General features: G+C 46.8%; 1 protein-coding gene across 1 annotated transcript in view; it reads right to left on the bottom strand.

Annotated features, from left to right (window-relative positions):
• LOC119251743 (uncharacterized) overlaps positions 1 to 10,361 on the bottom strand; it is a 62,689-nt gene extending 52,328 nt beyond the window's left edge. Inside the window, exons 1-5 of the mRNA XM_037519002.2 lie at positions 10,266 to 10,361; positions 8,159 to 8,301; positions 2,359 to 2,381; positions 2,169 to 2,266; positions 59 to 480 (exon numbers count right to left, since the gene is read on the bottom strand). Coding sequence (XP_037374899.2) covers positions 59 to 480; positions 2,169 to 2,266; positions 2,359 to 2,381; positions 8,159 to 8,227 — 612 coding nt within the window. The 5' untranslated portion in view covers positions 8,228 to 8,301; positions 10,266 to 10,361. The remainder of the gene's footprint in view (positions 1 to 58; positions 481 to 2,168; positions 2,267 to 2,358; positions 2,382 to 8,158; positions 8,302 to 10,265) is intronic.
• Positions 10,362 to 20,186: the final 9,825 nt, after the last annotated feature.

The raw sequence follows: 20,186 nt of genomic DNA, 5'->3' as shown, positions 1-20,186 counted from the left end.
GATCTGGGAATTCAACCTTAGGGGGTTGCTGCTGCAGGAGTCCAGGGCACTCACTTACCTTGTAGCCTGAACATATATCCTTCACAAGATGTTTTTGTCCTCTGTGCTGGGAGGAGCACTCAAAGCTCCAACAGATGAGGTGCCTGTCGTCCTGACAGAACAGGTGGAGCTGCTCCCCATGTTCCTCACACAGCCTCTCACGCTCCATCTTCAGGTGGGTTTCAATGAGACCTTGATTTATACCTCGATCACTCTCGCTCTCCAAATCAGCCTGACATGGAGGAGAGTACCTGCTCCACCATGATTTCTCTTGCTGCTCCTCAAAGCAGCCCTCTGTGTGCTCACAGCTGCAGCTCTGCCCACAGTAGCTCACGGGCTCCATCATCAGCTGATGGCAAATGGGGCATGTGGCTTTCCTCCTCATCCTCTTGGCTGTGGGGGCTGAGGCCTTGGCTCTTCCTGAAGAGCTCCAAGTCATGACTAGAGGCAGAGATAAAGTAGACACAATTCTTCACAGTGAAGGACACGTAGGTGACCTGGGCTTTTGTGTCTCCACAAATGCCGTTTAATAGATTACAGGTTATTTATAACAATTACGTAGTAAGAAATGCCTTAATACTAGGGCTTTTAAAATATAAAGAATTCTTTAGTGATGACATAAGCTCATTTCAGAAATGAGAAATACACTGAACAATAATATAATGTCTTGTGTAAAAGGTAACAGTAGAAAAATCAGCTCAGTGAAATCTGAACACAAGTTACAACAATCCCTGCTTTTCCCTTCCATATGTCTTTATTGGATCAAACACAGAGATACTCTATTTTAAATTGCTGGTAGTATTCACTTGTCAGTACAAGGGAGGGGAATCACTAACAGGTTCATAATTTATCTGAAACCCTTGGGTCCAAAATAAAAGTTTAGAATATTTTTAAGGTTATGATGGCAAACAGTGCAAATATTCTAAATTATGTGCCCACCCCCAACAGTGTCTTCCATAACCTTGAATCAATACATAGAAAGTCCTAGAGCAGGTAGGACTAATAAAGACTTTAAGTAGAATCGGATGAGTACAATTCATAGTGGCCACAAAGAAGGGCCTTTGTGTTGGCCCAACAACTCCCAGTTGTTGGCATGATCCCTCCCTCCTCATCTTCCTAGCCTTGTACAATTCCTTCCATTTGAGTGTAGGCATAACCAGAGAACTGACTCTGTGCAATGGCAAAAAATGATGGGATGCACCATATTTTTGGGATGGTCATATTTCCTTACGTAGGACCCCATATTACAGTTGAGTTAAAGACTATCTCCTCAACTCAGCTCACTTTAAACAAATCACTGGCCATGTGGAAGGCCCATGTGCCATGTGATGAGCAGTCACTTCCAGACACTGAGGCAGCTCTCAGGTGACAAAAATCAGGGTCTAAGATCTACACCCACAAAAAAAGGAATTCTGCCAACAACTGGAAGAAGGGGAGAGGATTATTCCCCACATCAATCACAAGATGGCACACAGCTGAGCCAGCACCAAAACTGCTCTTTTTGACCCCACCTAAGCTGTGTTCAGATTTCCCACACACATTCTCTCAGAAACTGAATCTTTACCTTTAAGTCACTAAAGTGTTCTAGAGCAACATATAACTGAATAGGCCAACAAATAATTTCTGGTTAGGGTTAATTTGGCAGAGAAATGAATTAGGGGGAAACATTGAGCTTTTCAGAGCCTTAGATGTCTGTAAATGAGGATGAGGATTTGAAAATGTCATTTGGGTCAAGGTCCTAAAATTATTTGCATCATCTACCTTTATTGCATTGTTCTCACACTTAGTGAAATATTAGCAGTAAACTTTATAGCCCAGTAACTGTACTAAGCTCCTTACAAAGGTTGAGGCACTTAATTTCTATGACAACTGCTAAAAGGGAAATTGGAATCAAGGAATTGATTCACTTGGGGAACACAGTTAATCAATGGGCGAGCAGGCATCTGAGAGTCCCCAAGATCCCCAAAATCCTGTGTCCATGAGGAAGCACTGGGGCATCCTGAACCCTCCAATGGAACAACTACACAGCCTGTCAGTCTGTCAGCCTGTCCAAGGGTAGACAGTGAACGTGGTTTACAATGAAGTTAACTTGCATCCACAACACTGGAGAATATTATGACTTTCCATACCTAGGTGGATCTTTAATTTTTTCGTCACATCACAGTGGAGCTCAGAATCCTTGCGGTCAGTGCAAGGTTCTAAAGACATGGACTCTGGGACTGAACTCCTAGACTCAGAAGAGGACGAATTTCTTCAGTGGTTCATCCCGTGAGCTCTACATACTCAGACCCTTTCCCTCCAAATAAGGATAGCGCTCACCTGGTCCTGGTGTCTTTCATGTCCTGCAGAGACACAAGGACAAAAGGTGAGTTACAGAATCCCCACGTCATGTGCTTGAATGAGGGGTGTCTCTGTAAACCCTCCATCCAACAACGAAAGCAGTGAGTCCCCCCTTTTACTGACAGACGACCCAGTCTCATGAGTCCCATCCCTACCCCGAGGCCCAGAGCATGGAAGCAAGTTTATCCTCTCAGAGCCCAGTAACCTGCTTGTTGTGACTGTGATCACAGCAGCGTGTGGGCGGCCTGAGGATGAGGCCAGGAGATCCTGTACTCCCTCTGCAAGACATTCTTTCAGGGACTTGCCTGCCTTCAGATGGGTCTACATTAAATCACTCATCACATAGGCCTTTCCTTAGTGAAGAATCCACACACAGCTCATGAGAATGGGCCACTGCATTGGGGGCAGGTGGCCCATGCAGATGGAGCAAGTCAGGTGATATTGAAAACTTTTATTGGGACTGAGTGACAACCTAAATGAAGACTCCCCCAATTATTGTTTCTGGGGTAGATCCCTCATGCCTCGGAAAATAGTCCATGGAGGACTCTTAGAGCAGTGAGCTATCAAGAATAAAGGGAGGAAGTTCTCATACACTTGACTTCCCAAGAACTGGTGGTTGCACCAGTCATCTAGAGGAGTCTCTCAGTAAAGAGCTGGACAATCAGGGCTCTGCATACGGGACTGCGATATATCCTATTGTAAAGAAAGAAAATTGTTCTCTTTTAAAACATGTGTTTACATCTAAATCATCTAGTTCAAAGACATAATAGTATCATGGCTATTGCAATGTCTTACTAACAACAGAGGATGTCATAATCCTAAATGAGTGTAAAGGGAGATGTGCCTTTAAAAGAAAAAAAATGTATTAAAGATGGATATTGTAAAGATCTGAAAGAGGGATCTTAGAAAAAGTGAGAACGTAAAAACAAGTGTTAAAAGTCTAAAAGATAGTGAGAGTGTTTAAAGAAAGCAAAAGGAAGAATTGAAGGTCGAGATGGAGGAAAAGAAATTTTAAGAAAGTGTTAAAAAGGCCAAAGCAAGTAGTAAAAACACAAAAGCAAGGTCTGATAAAGGTTTGATAAAGGAAGGAAATTGTTAAGAAAGCAAAAGAAAGTGTTAAAAGTGTTGTAAGAAAGGAAGAAAAAGTAAAAAAAAAAAAGCAAAAGCAAGTGTTAAAGTAAGAAAGCAAAGAAAGTGTTTAGGTGTGAGAGAGGGATCTTAGGAAAAACAAACGTGTACATGCTTCAATGACTCACTACAAACTGTAAAAGGACAAGTGATTCTAGTAGTTTATTTCTTTATCTATAGATTGCACATGACCTTGAAGACCTACATTGACAAAGCAGAGACCAGTAAGGCTGAGGATAAACAGAGAAAAAAAAGAGAGAGAAGGAGAAGAAACAGTATATGGAAGTTGCCGCTGCCAGCCCACTGCTACCTCAGACTCACCCGAAGGCCCAGGTATCCCAGGCATAAGGGAACTCACCCCGTTCATGGGTTGCCACCTTGCTTCTACTACCAGTTTCTACTATCAGAAAGCAAAAGCTGGGATACCTCAGCCACAAGTGTCAGAAGAAGCTACCCCCACACCGTGCCCTCAGTGCCACTGCACAGGACACTGTTCCACTTTCTGAGAGATGGGGGGCAACCCAAACCTAGGCCAAGATGGGGGGCAGACTTTACCATCAGCTGTCTCTGACTATGAAGAACCAAATACAGGAGAAGAAGACATTTTCTAAAGAAGCCCAGAGGTGAGACAAACCTCAGGTGACCATAAAAGTGGCAGACAAAAATAAATCACCCTCTTGGTGAATAAGCGGCCACTTAATCTGCCTTGCTCCATTCTCCTTACACTGGCCTACTGACACCTAGCCTGAGCCAGGGCACTTTCACACTTCTAATGAGATAAAAGAAAACCTAAAGTTATTAAAAAATATCTATAGTATAGAGGGCCTTAGAAGCGGGACAATGGCCTAGTTAGGTACAATCAATCTTGGTCTCTACAGAAACCAAATTTTGACCTGGTTGCTCCCCTTTCTGGTCCTCTCACTAATTTTTATTGTTTTCCTGTTTGGGCCTTGCATCTTCAACACCCTCATCAGAATCATCTCCTGTCGCCTCAAAGCCAGAAGACTTCACATGGTCCTTCAGACGGAGCCTGACAGGACGCCTCCATCATCCTTCCTCCCAGGTCCCTTAGATCTCCGCCCTGTAGTGGCACCCTGACTGCTCACCCGCATCACCCATTTTCAGCAGGAAGCAATTACTGGTCAGACCAACGCCCTCTGTCCTAACAGGAGTGAGGGGGTCCATCCGTAGAAGGGATACTGAGTCCCAGAACAAGTTACGGTTAAGTAGGCAGCTTGAGGACAGTGCAGGCAGGGACTACAGGAGAGTTAAGGAGGCTTCTGAGACAAGGACAGTAAATTCTAAGTGCTAACCAAAGCATACACCAGAGGGGAGGTCAGAAAGTTCAGGAGGACGATACAAAACCAGTGCACTCAGCAGTGCCTGTTGACTGACTATAATTGCTCTTAAACACACTGGAACCCTAAAAATAACTGTCCTTAAGGGCTGCACCCAGAGGTGTGACCACCATAGAAATGATGGAATAAAAGTGAAAAGTGGGAAATGAAGTGGAAAATGTCAGGCTGACTGCATGAGCTGAGGTCGGGACAGAGCCTGTAGACTGAAAATTTCAGGGAACAACGGATAAGCGCTCTTAAGGCCACATGGGCCCTGAGTCATGCATCCCCAGCTGCTGTGTCCCTTGCTTTACTCAATAAATACTCTGAAAGCTAGTTGCTCTGGCTCAGATTGCGGAGAGAGATCTCCTCCGGGCTGCGGGTGTGAAGCCACCGGCGTAAATAAAGAGCTTCCCTCCTCCTCTCTGAGTGCTCCTGCTCCCTCATGACAATCTGCCACAACAGTCACCCTTAAAGACAGGAAACTCTGCTGTGTTACAGCATGGATGAGTTGGGGAGAAACTATGGTCAGAGACAAAAGGACAATGTTTTTATGACCTAGTCAGATGTAAAAACAGAACATGGAATGGAGGGTACCAGTGACAGGAGAGATACAGGGAACCCTGTTTACTGGGGTAGAGTTCCAGGTTGGGAGGAGGAACCCGTTGTGCAGATGGAGAGTGGAGATGGGGGCTCCACAGTGTGACGCTGATGCCAGTAAAGACAATGTATAAATGGAAAACATGGGAATTTGTGATTTTTTTAACACTCTCCCCTATGCCCCATCACACACACACACACACACACACACACACACACACACACACAGAAAAGTCTGTTCAGCTACAAAGACACTCGTCACATGAGTCCTTTGAGGTTGAGGAATATCCAAAGCTTAATGCTGCTGAGTCAACTAGGAGGCTGTCATAATTCTCTTTATTCTCATCATCGTCATATTGTGGTGCCCCCATCTCCACTCTCCATCTGCACAAATAGTTCATCCTTCCAACAGAAACCCACCCACTAAACATCATCCTTGTTCCTTCTCCCACCTGGTCCCCACCAGGCACAGGGATGTGTAAATCTCCATTTCTGAGAGGGTTTGTGAAGGGAAGGCTTTTGATGAACATCACCAAGCAAGGCTGGTAGGTGACTCCCCTGTACTCAGAGGGGAGGTCTGGGTCGCAGAATCTCATCATAGTTACCAGCAATAAACATCCACCCTGCCGGAGTTCATTTATCATCGTGAGTTTACGACCAGTTGAAACGAAACTATCCATCTGGTGGGACTCGCTGTAATTTGGCAGATAAAAAACTGCAGCTTCCATGGCAACACTAACAGTTCACGCAGTGTGACAGTGACTAAGATATTGCGGTCAAGGTCACTGATCAGGATAAACTGGAAGGATTGTGCAGAATGAGGAGACAGCAGCTCGAACTCTGGCATTGATGTGGTTTCCTGTTTGTAAAAATGAAGTTCTCCCTGCTAGGCAAGGCCCTAAAATGAGGGACGTGTGATTGTCCTTTGAGTGTGAACTTTAACATCCACACGATTAGTGCAGAGGGTGGAAGACACCCCTGAGAGAGGAGGATGACTAAATAGTCTGGAGCACTAACTGCCAACTGAGGGATGACCTCAGTCTTTCACTCAAGGCTGGGTTCTCTTCCCAGGAGAGGGGCAACTATGGAAAGTCTCAGACACCCTCAGTGCGCATGAGCTGCAGCAGCTCTGTCCTCATCACCAGCCTCATGAGCAGCAGGAACATGAGCTCACCTGGAGGCACCCTGTTCTCACTGCTCACAAAGAATGGTTTGTGGAACCTGGGAGAGGAAGTCTTAGGGACAAATGCAAACCCTGTATGGTGGTGAATGCGTCAAAGTGATATGTTTGAGGTCTTCAAGTCATAATGTTCTTTATGATTTCAGTTCTTTAAGCTGCAGTATTTATAATGTGAAACCCAGTCTAGGATGTTCTCTGCAAGAAAGATAAAAATTCTGTCTCTACGGGCTGAGCTACTGGCATCCTAACCAATCACTATTATACAGCTGAAAAGATACAGAGAAATTCTCAAAGACACTAGGGATATACAAATAAAGCATGTTTCCTCGGCTGTCATCTATTTCTCATGGGCCGATGAGATTAAATAATCAAGTTTATACTCTGCCCAATCACGCCCCCTGTGGATGCTCTAGAATTGAAAAGACTCAATTTCTCATCACCCATTCCCCTGTTTGTTCCGTGCTCAACTTCAGACTGTCACATTGTTCTTCCTGTTCCCTTAGTTTTGTCAGAGTCTTCTCGAGTTTTTCCGGATCAAAATTGGGTGAAGAAAGAAAATGTAGTTAAGATGACAGATTCATTTACCAGATTCCTGAGAGGAATCCCTGCCTCCCAAGAGAGTAGAAGAAAATGAAGTATTGTTAAATCCTTATACTTTTAGTATAAGTATAATAAGTATAAGTATAATAAGTATAATAAGTATAAGTATAATAAGTATAAGTATAATATAATAAGTGTAAGTATATAATATATAATAAGTATAAGTATATAATAAGTATAAGTATAATAAGTATAATAAGTATAAGTATAATCCTTATACTTTTAGTATAAGCATCTTATCTTTTAGTATAAGCATCTGTCCTAATAAGATTCCTTATTCCCCGAGTATGTGGCAGGATGGCTGCCATCATGTCTGCTGTAGAATCAGAGGCTGGGGAAGGGGTAACTAACGTACCCGAGGGCTATGACTATCGGATTCTTGAGCCTCATGTGCTGACCCTCAGGTGGTGCTATATGGACCTCTACAGCCTCACCAGGAAACGCTGCACCCAGAACAAGACAGTAACCATAAAAGAAGCCTTTTTCCACTTCCTCTATATGGAAAGTTGTCTGTGTCCATCAGGACTCTCTTATAGGAAGCTTCCCCAGATTCCGTTCTCAATTTAGTGGGGCCCAAACCCACATGAAGGAAATCCGGGCAGTGATCTTTTGCTGACTGGTTTAGCTTCACAGACTGCAGGAGATATAAAATCTGGTGGTTTCTCTGTGCCTGTTTTGGGAATCTGCCGCATGACCTTGCACATCATGATTTCTCTAATTTTACACACATGTGAACATAAAACAGGCTGGTGAGTGTTTGGACACTGTATTCTACAGCAGGGGGCATCACAGCAATAGCAAATAGGGGGACAAGACTATCGCCATCCTATGAAAGTCCATATGGACCATGGGAATTGTTTCGGGGATTAACATAAACTAATTTTCAGAAGGACATTTGGGTATATGAAAGACAGTAAAAGTTCCACGATGGTACCTCAACGCTGCCCTCTTGGCACCCGTGGCAGCAGCTGTGCTCACAGTAGAAGCTCACAGGCTGTGTCATCAGCTGACCGCAGATGGGACACTTGGATTCTAGCCTTATCCTCTTGGCTGAGGGGGCTGAGGCTGTGGCTGTTCCTGAAAGCTCCAAATCGTGGTTAAAGGCAGAGATGAAATAGACACAATTCTTCACAGTGAAGGACACACAGGTGACCTGGGCCTTTGTGCCTCCACCAATACTGTTTAACTGATTACAGTTTATTTGTAACAATTACATCGTCAGAACTGTCTTAATAATCAGGGCTTTTAAAAGAAAAATAATTCTTTAAGGGCAAGATAAGCTCATTTCAGAAATGCAAGAACCATAATGTAATGTCTTGTGTAAAAGATAACAGAAGATAAATCAGCTCAGTTAAATCTGAACACAAGTTACATCAATTTCTGCTTTTCCCTTCCGTGTGTTTACTGGCTCAAACTCAGATACTCTATTTTAAGTTGCTGGCTGTATTCACTTGTCAGAAGAGGAGAGAGGAATCACCTAAAGCTTCATAAACACTTATCTGAAACCCTTGGGGCCAAATATAAAAATTCAGAATATTGGGGCCTCCCCAGTGGCGCAGTGGTTGAGCGCTGGGTTGCAAAGCTGCCCGCAGCCTCTGCAGTGCCGGTTCGATCCCCGGCTGCTCCCGGGCCACCAAAGGAGGGTCCCACATGGCGCGCAGACCTCTCCTGCCGCCCGCTGCTCCCCTCAGCAGTGCACCTCGGTACTTCTGCCTGTTCTGTTCCCTGCTCTGGCTCTGGTGAATTCTCTCACCCTCCCCACTGTTCTGACTGTACCCAGTGCTTGTATAAATAAATAAATAAATAAATAAATAAATCTTTAAAATAAATAAATTTAAAAAAATGTATAAAGATCTAAATGTAAAAATAATTAAAACCTGTTGTAAGAAAACTTCAGGGACAAACGAGTGTTTGTTACCTTGGACTAGATATTGGATGACATCAAAGACCAAAAATGAAAAAAAGATGGGGAGGATAACAGATACTTGAACTTACAGTACTCCGTCAGGAATGTGAAAACAACTCAGAGAATGACAGACAATTTTTGAAAACCATGTATCCGATAAGGGACTTACCTAGAATTATCACTAGTATCTAGTGAGTTCCTACAAACCAACAACAAAGACAAATAATCCAATTTAAAATAGGCCATGGATCTGAGGGCCTCCCTGGTGGCACAAGGGGTTGAGACACAACCTATGAAGCTGTCCACAGCCACTGCAGCACAAGTTCGATCCCTGGCCAGGGAGTTACCCACATGGCGCAGTAGACCTCAACCTGCTGCTCCCCCCAACGGTGTATTTCAGTAGATCCACCTGTTCTGTGCCCCACGCTGTCTCTGGTGAATCCTCTCACCCTCCCGTGCATCTGGCCTGTACCCCGGTTCTTGTATAAATAAATAAATAAATGTTTGAAAAAAAAGAAGACTATGGCACATGATATATGATATACAGGTACAGTGAGTGGGATTAATGATGATTTTACATTGGGAGAAAAGCAATGAGGAAGCAGCAGGCACAGCCACAAAGACCTCCGGACAATGAAAGCGACAGAGAACAAACCAAGCAACGCCCAGGGCTTCTGTGAGCTGCGCCATTTTAAAGCTTTCCCGGAAACGACCCGGGGCTGGGGGGGGGGCCGGTAAGAGTGACCAGGGGGTGAATCCTCCCTGCCCAAGAGGGATCAGGAAGAGGGGGAGGAGAGGAGGGGGAGGAAAAGAGGGAGGGGAGGGGGAGGGAGGGGGAGGGAAGGGGAGGGAGGGAAGGAGAGGGGGAAGGGGGAGGGAAGGGGAGGGGAGGGAAGGAGAGGGGGAAGGGGGAGGGAAGGGGAGGGGGAGGAGGGGGAGAGGAAGGGGAGAAGGAGGAAGGGAAGGAAGGCGAGATCAAGGAGAGAGGGAGCAAGAGAGCAGGGAGGGAGGAGACTGAGAGAACTAGTTCGCTGGGGAAACCAAGAGAATGCCCGCCCCAGAAAGCCAGAGAGCACTAGCTAGCAAGCCTTTGCTGACCCCCAGCGGGGGAACTCTGCGCCCCGCTGACCTGTACCTGTCCCGGCAGCAGCGCGATCTCCGCGGCCAGGAGCGCGTTCCTTCCACAGCACACGCAGCACCACGGAAAGTCCCTTCTCAGCCTGCTGCGACTTTTATTCAACCCGCGCTGACGTGTACAGCTCTCGGGCTGCGGCTAGTGGTTCACGCACCGGTTGGGGCGGGGGGAGGGGGAGGAAGAGACTTGGGACTCACTGCAACCCGCTTGAGGCGGAAGAACATCTCCAGCTCCTGGCGCTGCCGGCCCCGCTTGACTCGTCCGCCTCAAACCCGTGACCCTCTCGGTCCGGATCAGGCCCTCCCAGGGCAGGGCTGTGCTGGAGGGCGAGGGGCTTCCCGAGATCACCTTCTCCTTTCTCAGAACCACCTGAGGGAACAGGGAAATGTTCACTTTTTTTTTTTTAATGTGAGGGTTGAACACGCAGGTTTGCATCACGCTACTTTCTCATCTTCCACCAGCATCACCACAGTCATATTCTGTCCATACCCTTGAAATGGGTTTTATTTGGGCAGTTGCAGCAAATCCTTGTGTAAAGACCTCGTGCTCTTGAGCTCAGGGGATTCTACGAAAAGCACTGCAGGGTTTTCTGGGTTTCAACTTCAGTCTGAAGTCCCTGGTGTTTTGGTGGCTTAGGGTTTCAGGGCGGTCTGTGAATTTTAGAGTAATTTACTCACTTGAATTGAAACTGCACCCACTTTTCATGAACCACATCACTTACTGGCTCTGCAGATCTGGCCCTTGCCTGCAGACTCATCTGTATGAAATCTATGACCATTTTGGTCATGATCAGCCCCTCCTGGAGCAGGGCTGTGCTGGAGGGCGAGGGGCCTCCTGAGTTTAACTTATCCTATTCGTTGTCAAACCATCTGAGCAGGAAATGTTGAGTTTCGTTTTTAATTTTGGTTGAACATACAGGTCTGCATTATAGCAGTTTCTCATTGTCCACCAGCATCACCACAGTAACCACAGAGGAAGCTGCGGGGGGAGGGGGGGTTCTCTGGCTCAGCACCAGCCTGGCCCCCAGGACCCCGATTCTGTCTCCCCCTCCTCTGCTCCCCGGGCAGACCCGCCCCCACCCCACAAGGACACCCTCATTCCCTTCTCTTCACTCCCCCAGTCAGACTCAGTTTCTCCTTTTCCAGACCCGCCTCCAGGGCTGCAGGGTGGGGGTGGGCGGGGGCGGGGCCAGCGGGGCGGGGGCGGGGCTCCCGAAGGAAGAAGGGGGAGGTGGGGGGGAGGTGGGGGGAGGTGGGGGGAGGTGGGGGGAGGTGGGGGGGAGGTGGGGGGAGGTGGGGGGGAGGTGGGGGGGAGGTGGGGAAGGTGGGGGAGAGGTGGGGGGGAGGTGGGGAAGGTGGGGGGAGGTGGGGAGGAGGAGGTGGGGGGGGAGGTGGGGAGGAGGAGGTGGGGGGGAGGTGGGGAGGAGGTGGGGGGAGGAGGTGGGGGAGGAGGGGGGAGGAAAGAGCCCCCAGCAGGCGCTCCCTGGAGCTTTCCTTTCCCATAGATGCTGGCGGAGCCCATGCTTGTTCTCCTCCCTCTGCGTGTTGTGGGGACTGGAAAGCGCAGCCCCCCCTGTTTAAGCAGCCCCTGCCTCTGTGCTCTTGTCTCTCATCTGCGGGCGTCTCCTCAATAACTGACCATCCGGTGAGAGAATCACCCGAGAGCATGGTGGGTTGTTCTCAGACAAGAGCCAGTCATGACAAGCATCTTTATCAGAGAGAAACTTGCCCCACAGCCTTTCATCACTTTAGTTTCCAGGACGAGGTCGCTGCCAATGCCAGGGACAGGCTGTCACTGAAATTCCTGCACCCTCCCAGGCAACAGCCCTTGTCAGCCCTGGGCTGTGCAGAGCTGGATTTCATCCTCTGCCACGGGTCCCTGTAGGTGGAAGTGGGCACTGAGGTCAAAGACAGACCCAGGCGCTGCCCTGCCTCCATCCTGCTCACCTGTGGCTCAGGAATGTCCCCACCTCAGGGTCCCAGGGGAGAGGCCCTAGCCTGGGTGTTACCTTGAATGTACACAGGGGTTGCTTTGTGGGGGAGGAGGGAAAGGGGGGTGGGTAGGGGGGGTGCTAAAAGCATTCAAGCCTCTCCTTGGGAGCCTCACCTGGACCTGAGTAAGGAGAAAGAAGTGGCCATGGGCACCACTTCTGGGAAAAGAGACCCTCCGTGTCCCTGTGGACACTACATGGCAGTCCTCTGCCTGGGGCCTCTTCATGGCCTATTTAAGATGTGTGGCCCAGGCTGAGGGTCACTGTGTTATCAGGCAGCTTCCCAGGTGACTGGGATACAAAGCAAGGGTCGAGGACCTCTAATCTGGGCTAAGCCTAAACCAGGAAGGAATTCTTTCCTCTGTCTTTTCTAACTGAAGTTCCCTCTTTTCTGGAGAAATGGATCCCAGAGAAGGGAGAAAACAAACCAGGAATCCACAGAGATGAAATGACGGTGGCCCAAGGATCCCTCATTAGCAGGTCACACATGTGAAAGTGCTTTGCATCTTTATATGCATTAACACCCCCAAAACCCTGTTTTTTTGTGATCTATGCCTCAGGCTTTGTGCCTGAGCACTTCTCACAACAACCTGAGAGTAGAGCCCCAGTATCACATTGAGGAAACCAAGGCCTGGATGGATGGTGTCACTTGTCCAGTTTTAAAGAAAATCAAATCAGACATAAATCAGGCTCTGCATTGGAAAGTAGAAAAAATTATTTTTATCTCCTTCTAGAACCTTCATCAGACCCAGCATGTCCATCTCACTAAACAGGTGCTCAGGAGTGGTAGCACCATGTAAAAACAACCAACCCCACACATCCCCACCATCCTCTGAGAGTTCAGGGCTGGAAGAAGAGAGAAATGGAGAAGGTGCCTGAAATACAAGGTCTGCAGGAAGGGGCAGTCTGAAAACTTAAGTCCCTGCCTGTGGACAAAACCGATTCATAGTAAGGAGAGGGAGGAAGTAATCAAAATGTACCAGGACCTACCCAACTGCTAGAATAAGTAGAAAGGGACTTTCAGGCATTTTTATAACGCGTTCCATGTTCACAAGTCACACACACACCCCTAAAAGGATTTTTTTCAAAGATTCTATTTATTTATATTTGCCTAGAGGATCTGGGATGTAGGCCAGAGGTGCTGGGGGTGAGAGGATTCACCAGAGACAGAGTAGAGAGCAGAAAAGGTGAGTTTACTGAAATACACTGGAGAGGGGAGCAGCAGGCAAGACAGGATCTGCTGTGCCATGCAGGTTAACTCCTTGGGAATAGAATTCAAAACATCAAGGTGGATCTTCATGGTGGTAACATTGAGACTTAACCCCTAGGCCACCAGGGAGGAGCTAAGAGGATTTTAAAAGACCCAAATTAAACTTCTACAAAAGGAAACTAGGGCATATGAGAGAAAGGTACGTGATGGGATCAGTGACTAATTAGACACTGCAGAAGAAATAATTAGGAACTGGGAGTCACAGGAATAAAAACTATAGAAAATAAAACTCAGAGACATATATTTTATATGTGTATGTGATTTCTTTCCATTCGTCTGACAATGCATATATGCATTATATAATTGGATGGCACTTATGATATATATATATAAAAGCACACAGATACATAAATATGTAAAATGTATTTTTAGATTTTTATGTAAGAGCATCTTTAGCCAGATAGATATTCAGAATGTGAAATATACATGAGAAATATATTTAATGACAAAAAAGGCAAGAAATATATATGTATAATCCTGTAACCCTGCATATATGTACATACTCTGCACAGTTAGTATCCATAGTACAGGACCAGGATGGTTTCGTGATCAAGTAGAGAAACAGTGCAGGACTCAAGGTGAGGGACCAGTACACACTACTGTCATCAGAGAGCTGCAGCCTCTCTGCAAGCACCTCCCCCCTGTCTTTTTCTGAGAATGCATCTATGGTTCGACATTAGAAGGTAAATTTCCATGATCATCTACACAGCAGGGAGGGGATCACAGGATCCCACCAAGGAATGCAACTAACTCATGGATAAAGTCAGTGCCCATGGATGGCTTAGCCCTTTGTGTTTTGAGGATTATGTGTCTGTCCGAACATTGAAGTCTTTCTATCAAAAGACACAATGACAAGGTGCTGTGCTATACACACATTAGAGAATATTGGCTATAATTAGCTTCCATAAATTAACCAGGAAAAGAACCCAAGAGGGAAATTCTCAAATCAAAGTAAATCAAGGGTAAGTCACAGAAGCCCAAAGTGCTAATGAACTTACAAGTGAAGCTCATCCTCGCTAATGGAATTAGAGAAAAAAAATGAAGTTCACAATTAGGTTCCTTGTTCAATCCATTGGATAGTCAGAAGTATACATGATGCGTCAAGCACAGCAGTGGAGTCTCCTATTGAGGTTGGGGTAACACTCATATAATTTCAACACCTAGAAATCTAGAAAAAAAATGTGAATCCCTGCACAGCACCAATTCCATTCAAGGACTCTCTCGAGGACCCCATTCAAAGAAACAAAGAAGTATGGAGCAGAAATGCTCGCAATAACGATAAGCAAACAAGAAAAGAGCTACAAGGAACCTCAATCTTCAACCAAAGAAGAGCCTCACATTTATTTGTTGCTGCCTGTAGGTTGATAACAAGAGTGAGTTCTGGCTACATCCTGTCTGACTTACCACTCCCCTGCCTGGGGGACCTGACAACCCTCACTTCACTTCCTGTGTCTCAGCTTCCTCATTTCTAAAATTAAAAATCTTCCATCAGAGAGGACTGTGACTACAACAGGAGAGCACATGCAGAGTCTTCTCATCAGAAGACAGAAACCCTAAACAAACGAATCAGCACAGAAAGAGCCTAGGTTAGTTGAGGGGAAGCTTGCAGGTGCCTGTTGTTCCAGTGGAACAAGCTTCCTGGTAACAGGCACCAAGATAGCACCTTCCAGCAACCTGGGCCTTAGGAACATGTCCCACAGAAATGAAGGTCTGCGACCCGAGGTGGCATGGACAGGAGAGTCCCTGATGCACCACCAGTCCTGGGAAACCTGAAGCCCCATCAGCAGGGAGGAGGTGACATGTGATTAGGAAAGCTGCATGCAGGGGCAGCTGTAAATTTAATGGGTGACATAAGACAAGACAGTCTGTCTCATCAGTGTTGGCACAAACAATGAAAAAGCCATTGGTCTTGTTACCTAGTAGGTAGGAATGGAGCAAGAGGGGAAAACTCTGAACTTTCTCCTCTGATCTCGATACGTTTAATTGATTATAGTTTATTTGTAACAATTGTGTATGTTACCAAAGGCCTCAGTTTCCCTCAGCCAATAAAAGGAAACAGAGTTTGAGGAAAAGGAAAGTGGTTTAATTTGTGGACAAATGAAGAGGGCAGCAGACTCATGTCTGAAAGCCAACCGTCCTGCTCTTTGGCAGAGGGCAGGGGTGTTTATACCAAGGGAAAAAAAGTGGAGCTGGGCGAGGGTCTGCAAAGGGGAGAGGGAAGGGGTCAGCAATGAGACAGGTGGGCGCCAGCTTGTTTTTCTTCCATAGCTGATGTTTGACTTTCTCTTCCCTAAAATGCAGGAGTGCTCATCTCCGGGGGCTGGGTCATAAACATAAATCTATCAAACAAGGGGGAAATTGCAACAAATGGGGGAAAGACAAACTGTTCATCTTGCTAATGCCCATCAAAGACAAACCTGTCAGGAAATAGGGGAAAGACAAATTTGTTAATGCCTGTCTAAGAGAGTGGCCATTGGTAACTGTATCATATAGACCATGGCTCCCTTTCCTGTTATTAAGTCTCCTGGGCAAAAGAACACGGAATTTCCAGAGCAAACTTGGCCCCCACAGAAAGTCCCTTCACTACATGCTGCCACTTGGTAGTTCACGCCCAGGTGGGGACGGGGGAGGACTAGATTTGGGGTCCACAGAGCCAGGTTTGGGGCAGGACTTTGTCTCCAGCTCCAGTGCTGCCGGCTCGACCCCACATCTGGAGACTCATCTGCATCAACCGGTGACCCTACCATTCCTGATCAGGCCCCTCCCAGAGCAGGGCTGTGCTGAAGGGCGAGGGACCTCCTGAGTCACTTTCTCCTCCTCATTCTCAAACCATCTGAGGGAACAGGGAAATATTGACTTTTTTTAAATCGACGGTTGAACACGCAGGTTTGCATCTCACTACTTTTATAATTTCCATCAGCATCACCACAGTCACTGCAGAGGAAGCTGCAGGGGGAGGGGAGGGTTCTCTGGCTCAGCATCAGCCTGGCCCCCAGGACCCCCGATTCTGTCTCCCCCTCCTCCTCTCCCCGGGCAGACCCACCCCCACCCCACAAGGACACCCTCATTCCCTTCTCTTCACTCCCCCAGTCAGACTCGGTGTCTCCCTTTTCCAGACCCGCCTCCGGGGCTGCAGGGTGGGGCTGACAATGCCAGGGACAGGCTGTTACTGAAATTCCTGCATCCCCACAGGCAACAGCCCTTGTCAGCTCATGGGCTGTGCAGAGCTGGATTTCATCCTCTGCCATGGGCCCCTGTAGATAGAAGTGGGGTCTGATATCTAAGACAGCCCCAGGTGCTGCCCTGCCTCCATCCTGCTCATCTGTGGCTCAGGAATGTCCCCACCTCAGGGGTCCAGGGTAGAGGTCCAAGGCTGGGTGTTACCTTGAATGTCTGCAGCACCCACAACATGTACACAGGGGGTGCTCTGTGTACTTTCCTGTCATTTCTAAACTGAAGTTCTATTTTTTTCTGGAGAAATGGATCCCAAAGAAGGGTGAAAATTACCGGGGATTCCACAAAGATGAAATGATGGTGCCCAAGGATCCCTCAGTACCAGGTCACACATGTGAAAGTGCTTTGCATCTTTATATGCATTAACACCCCCAAAACCCTGTTTTTGTGCTCTATGCCTCAGGCTTTGTGCCTGAGCACTTCTCACAACCACCTGGGAGTAGAGCCCCAGTATCACATGGAGGAAACTGAGGTTTGGATGGATGGTGTCACTTGTCCAGTTTTAAGGAAAATCAAATCAGACATAAATCAGGCTCTGTACCAGAAGATGGACAAAATTATTTTTATCTCCGTCTAGTAACTTCACCAGACCCAGCATGTCCAGCTCACTAAAACCGGCGCTCAGGAGTGGCTGCACCACGTAAAAATAACCAACCGTAGGAGTGGAATTGCTGGATCCTATGGAAGCTCTATGTTTAGTAGGTCCAGAAATCTCCACACAGCTCTCCATAGTGGTTGGACCAGTTTGCACTCCCACCAACAGTGCCGGAGAGTTCCCTTTTCTTCACAACCTCGCCAACATTTGTTGTTGCTAGTTTTTTTAATATGTGGCATTCTCACTGGTGTAAGATGGTACTCCTAGGTATTTACCCAAAGGACACAGAAACATCAATTCCAAAGAGCACCTGCACCCCTCTGTTTACAATAGCTAAGCTTTGGAAACGGCCCAAATGTCCCAAAATAGATGACTGGATCAAGAAGATGTGGTACATATATACCATGGAATATTACTCAGCATTCAAAAAAGATAAACACATGCAATTTGCAGCAACATGGATGGCGCTGGAAGGGATCATGCTCAGTGAAATAAGCCAGAAAGAAAAAGAAAAATACCGGATGGTCTCACTCATAGCAGGAATCTAGAAAACTTAAATAAGGGACCAGGAAAAAGAATAACTATAAGAAAGAAAAAACCAAAATCAACAAACAACTATGAACCAGAGACACTGTATGGGGGGTGGGGGCCGGGGAAAGGAGGGATTGGGGTCAAAATAAGGGGGTTGTAATTGTATGGGGGATATAAAAATAAAATTTTAATTAAAAAAAATAAAAAAATAACCAACCCCACACATTCCCACCATCCTCTGAGAGTTCAGGGCTGGAAGAACAGAGAAGTAGGAGAAAGCGGCTGAAACACAAGGTTGCAGGAAGGAGCAGTCTGAAAACTGAAGTCCCTGCCTGTGGACAGGAGTGATTCATAATGAAGAGAGGGAGGAATTAATCAAAATGTACCAGGACTGACCCACCTGCTAGAATAAGTAGAAAAAGGACTTTTAGACAGTTTTATACCTGCATTCCATGTTACAAGTCACACACACCACAAGGATATTTTTCAAAGATTTTACTTATTTATATTTGTATAGAAGAACAGGAGTGTAGGCCAGAGGTGCTGGAGGTGACAGAATTCACCAGAGACAGAGCAGGGAGCAGAACAGGTGGGTTTACTAAAATATACTGCAGAGGGGAGCAGCAGGCAACACAGGATCTGCTGTGCCATGTGGGTTAACTCCCTGGGGATTGAACTCAATACATCAAGGTGGATCTTCATGGTGGTAAAATTGAGACTTAATCCCTAGGCCACCAGGGAGGTGCTAAGAGGATTTTAAAAGACCCAAATTGAACTTCTACAAAGGGTAACTAGGGCATATGATAGAAAGGTACATGATGGGATCAGTCACTGACTAGACACTGCAAAAGAAACTATGAGGAACTGAAGGCACAGGACTAAAAACTATAGAAAAGAACCTCAGACACAGAAGGAAAACACAACAATGAGCAGGCATCAGTGAGCTGTGCCCCTGGCCTTGGTGAAGCAGAGGAAACTTGGGCAAGGAGCAGAAAGGACTAAAGAAATAACAGCCAAACATGCTTAAATTGGGTGAAAACTAGAAACCTACTAATCCAGGCATCTCAATGATCCCATGTCAGAGCATGGCTGCACTGAGGAGGTGCGGCTCATTCTTCCTTCAGTATCTTCATTACCTTTTATTTCTGCAACGATTTGATCCAATATAGAGACATGGCAACTGTTCTGGATCTGATGTGTATCTGCAGGTTTGCCTGACATGACTGCAGTTCCCATTAGAAATCTGTCAGAGGAGAGCCAGTGACTGCAGACCATGGCCACAGGCTGCAGAGGTAGGGGTTTTTCTGGCTCAGCATCAGCCTGGCCCCCAGTTTGGAGAATTCCTGCCCTCTACCACTCCCCCACACCACCATGGGGGTCACTCCACTCACCTCACCTCTTTTCTCTCCCATGTAGTCACACCTGAAGTCCCCAAATGATCACCTGCAGTTTCCTTTAGAGTCAGCCATTTTCTCAGAACTTTCACTTTTCAAAGGAGAAGAGAAGCCTCCCTGGGACCCACAGGACATCTGCTGGGAGCTGACTCCAGCCCCTCTAGGTGAGGACGGTGAGTGGCTTACCAGGTGCAGGGACGCTGGGTCTGTGCAAGGGAGCTGCCCCAGAAAACAAGACCTGTACAGGGGGTCCCAGTGTGGCTGGAGGTTGAGGGGGTGGTTTTGAAGGGACAAGTAATGTGTGTGTACATTCCCTTCTTAGAGTAAAAGCAACAAAGTTTGCAGGGAGAGCCATCCAATTTCTAATTATCCATTTACTAAATTTCTCATTATGGTTTTCAAAGGCTTGTAATTGTTTAATTTCTTTAGCTAAATGATAATCTAAGTGTAGAAGGGCACAGAATTTCCTGTGAGCGCAGTACTTCCTACTGACCAGCCCAGAGGAGGGAGCCCACCCCGGGCTGGGAAGGCCACACTGGGCTGAGACAGGCCTGCAGTACAGGTAGAGGCAAAGATGGGCTTGGGGAGACTCAGAGTTTCTAGAGGTGAGAGGTGGGGCCTCTAACTTCAGTTGTGTTCACTGACTTGATCTCCAAGACACCTAAAGTGATGGGGAAAAGCCCCCACATCTGGTGTCAGCCATGAAGTGTGTGTGGTCGTGGGAGCACAAAGGAGAATGTGGGGACTCTTCCCAAACACAGGTGCCTCCTGCACGGACATGGAGCCCTGGAGGAAAAGCTCAGAGGGGTGGTTACAGCTTGGGCTGAGAGGGAATTTTCAGTAAAGAATAGAATTTTTTAATACACTGAGAAGACAAAGGAAAACGACTTTCTTTGTAGGTGGGGAG

Source organism: Talpa occidentalis, unplaced genomic scaffold (genome assembly GCF_014898055.3).
Source record: "Talpa occidentalis isolate TD23 unplaced genomic scaffold, MPIMG_talOcc4v2.1 talOcc4.2, whole genome shotgun sequence".
Classification (NCBI taxonomy): domain Eukaryota; kingdom Metazoa; phylum Chordata; class Mammalia; order Eulipotyphla; family Talpidae; genus Talpa; species Talpa occidentalis.
Note: the sequence above shows the minus strand (reverse complement) of the source record. Positions and strands in the feature narration are given on the sequence as shown.